Here is a 1,506-nt window from a genome sequence, read left to right on the forward strand (position 1 = left end):
ATTTTGGATCCTGTGGCTACTGAAGATACACTTTGTTTCCTTTTTCCTATCCCTGAAGATATAGGTGCAGATCTTTCTGCATTGCACTAAAATGATTCCCCCTTTGTTTATTCCAGACCAGAACTTCAACATAATTAATAGAGACCATGCCCAGAAAATGTTACTCGCGTTTGATATGTTGGGACAGGAATTTAGAAATTGTGTTGATACAGAACATGTGATTCAACAAGAGTCCTCCAGTGACAACAACAGGCTTTGGACTAAGTAAGAGTATGTAATTATTTACATGCTGGCACAAGTGCTTTGATCCACGTTGTGTCCCGTCACTTGGAATTAGAACAACATCCTTGTCTCTTACCAGTTTGCTGAAGATGCCCCAAAAAACATTGTTCTAAGATATCACAGATTCAGGTACGTCGGTTGCTGTGTGAAGCTTGTAGGGTGCAGTTCAGTTTCTGCAAAGCTGAAAGAATATCTATAAAATGTCAACAGGAAAAATTTATCCTTGACTTGCATGATCTCTTGCTTAGTTATAGAATTTCACATGTAATTCTACACATACCTCTATAGCTTAGTTTTGCACGGTTCATATCTCATCAGAGGCTCACACACATGCTGTTTTAGAAGCATAGAATGAAATATAATGGGAAGGGACTTATGTCTTAGTTTAGAGAGAGAATTATTATCCTAGTCTATTTATCACAGAATCACAGAATCGTAAGGGTTGGAAGGGACCTCAGGAGATCATCTAGTCCAACCCCCCTGCTAAAGCAGGCTCACCTAGAGCATGCTACACAGGACTTCATCCAGGCGGGCTTTGAATATCTCCAGAGAAGGAGACTCCACAACCTCCCTGGGCAGCCTGTTCCAGTGCTCTGCCACCCTCAGAGTGAAGAAGTTCTTCCTCATATTCAACTGAAACCTCTCGTGTTTCAGTTTGCATCCATTGCCCCTAGTCCTGTCGTTGGACACCACTGCAAACAGACTGCTTCCGTCCTCTTGACTTCCGCCCTTAAGATATTTGTATGCGTTGATGAGATCCCCTCTCAGTCTTCTCTTCTTCAGGCTGAACAAGCCCAACTCTCTCAGCCTTTCCTCGTAGGGGAGATGCTCCAGTCCCTTTATCATTCTAGTAGCTCTCCTCTGGACTCTTTCCAGGAGTTCCTCGTCTTTCTTGAACTGGGGAGCCCAGAACTGGACACAGTACTCCAGGTGGGGTCTCACCAGGGCAGAGTAGAGGGGGAGGAGAACCTCCCTCGACCTGCTGGCCACACTCCTCTTAATACACCCCAGGATACCATTGGCCTTCTTGGCAACAAGGGCACATTGCTGGCTCATGGTCAGCTTATTGCCCACCAGGACTCCCAGGCCCCTCTCAGCAGAGCTGCTATCGAGCAGGTCACCCCCCAGCCTGTACTGGTGCATGGGGTTTGACCTCCCCAGGTGCAGCACTCGACACTTGCTCTTGTTGAACTTCATCAAGTTCCTCCTTGCCCAGCTCTCCAG

The 1,506-nt window shown here is 46.3% G+C and overlaps 1 protein-coding gene across 1 annotated transcript in view; it reads right to left on the bottom strand.

Annotated features, from left to right (window-relative positions):
- Window positions 1-387, bottom strand: part of NAXE (NAD(P)HX epimerase) — a 3,697-nt gene extending 3,310 nt beyond the window's left edge. The window contains exon 1 of the mRNA XM_035891801.1: window positions 359-387. Coding sequence (XP_035747694.1) covers window positions 359-387 — 29 coding nt within the window. The remainder of the gene's footprint in view (window positions 1-358) is intronic.
- Window positions 388-1,506: the final 1,119 nt, after the last annotated feature.

This window comes from Egretta garzetta, unplaced genomic scaffold (assembly GCF_000687185.1).
Source record: "Egretta garzetta isolate BGI_Z169 unplaced genomic scaffold, ASM68718v1 scaffold490, whole genome shotgun sequence".
Classification (NCBI taxonomy): domain Eukaryota; kingdom Metazoa; phylum Chordata; class Aves; order Pelecaniformes; family Ardeidae; genus Egretta; species Egretta garzetta.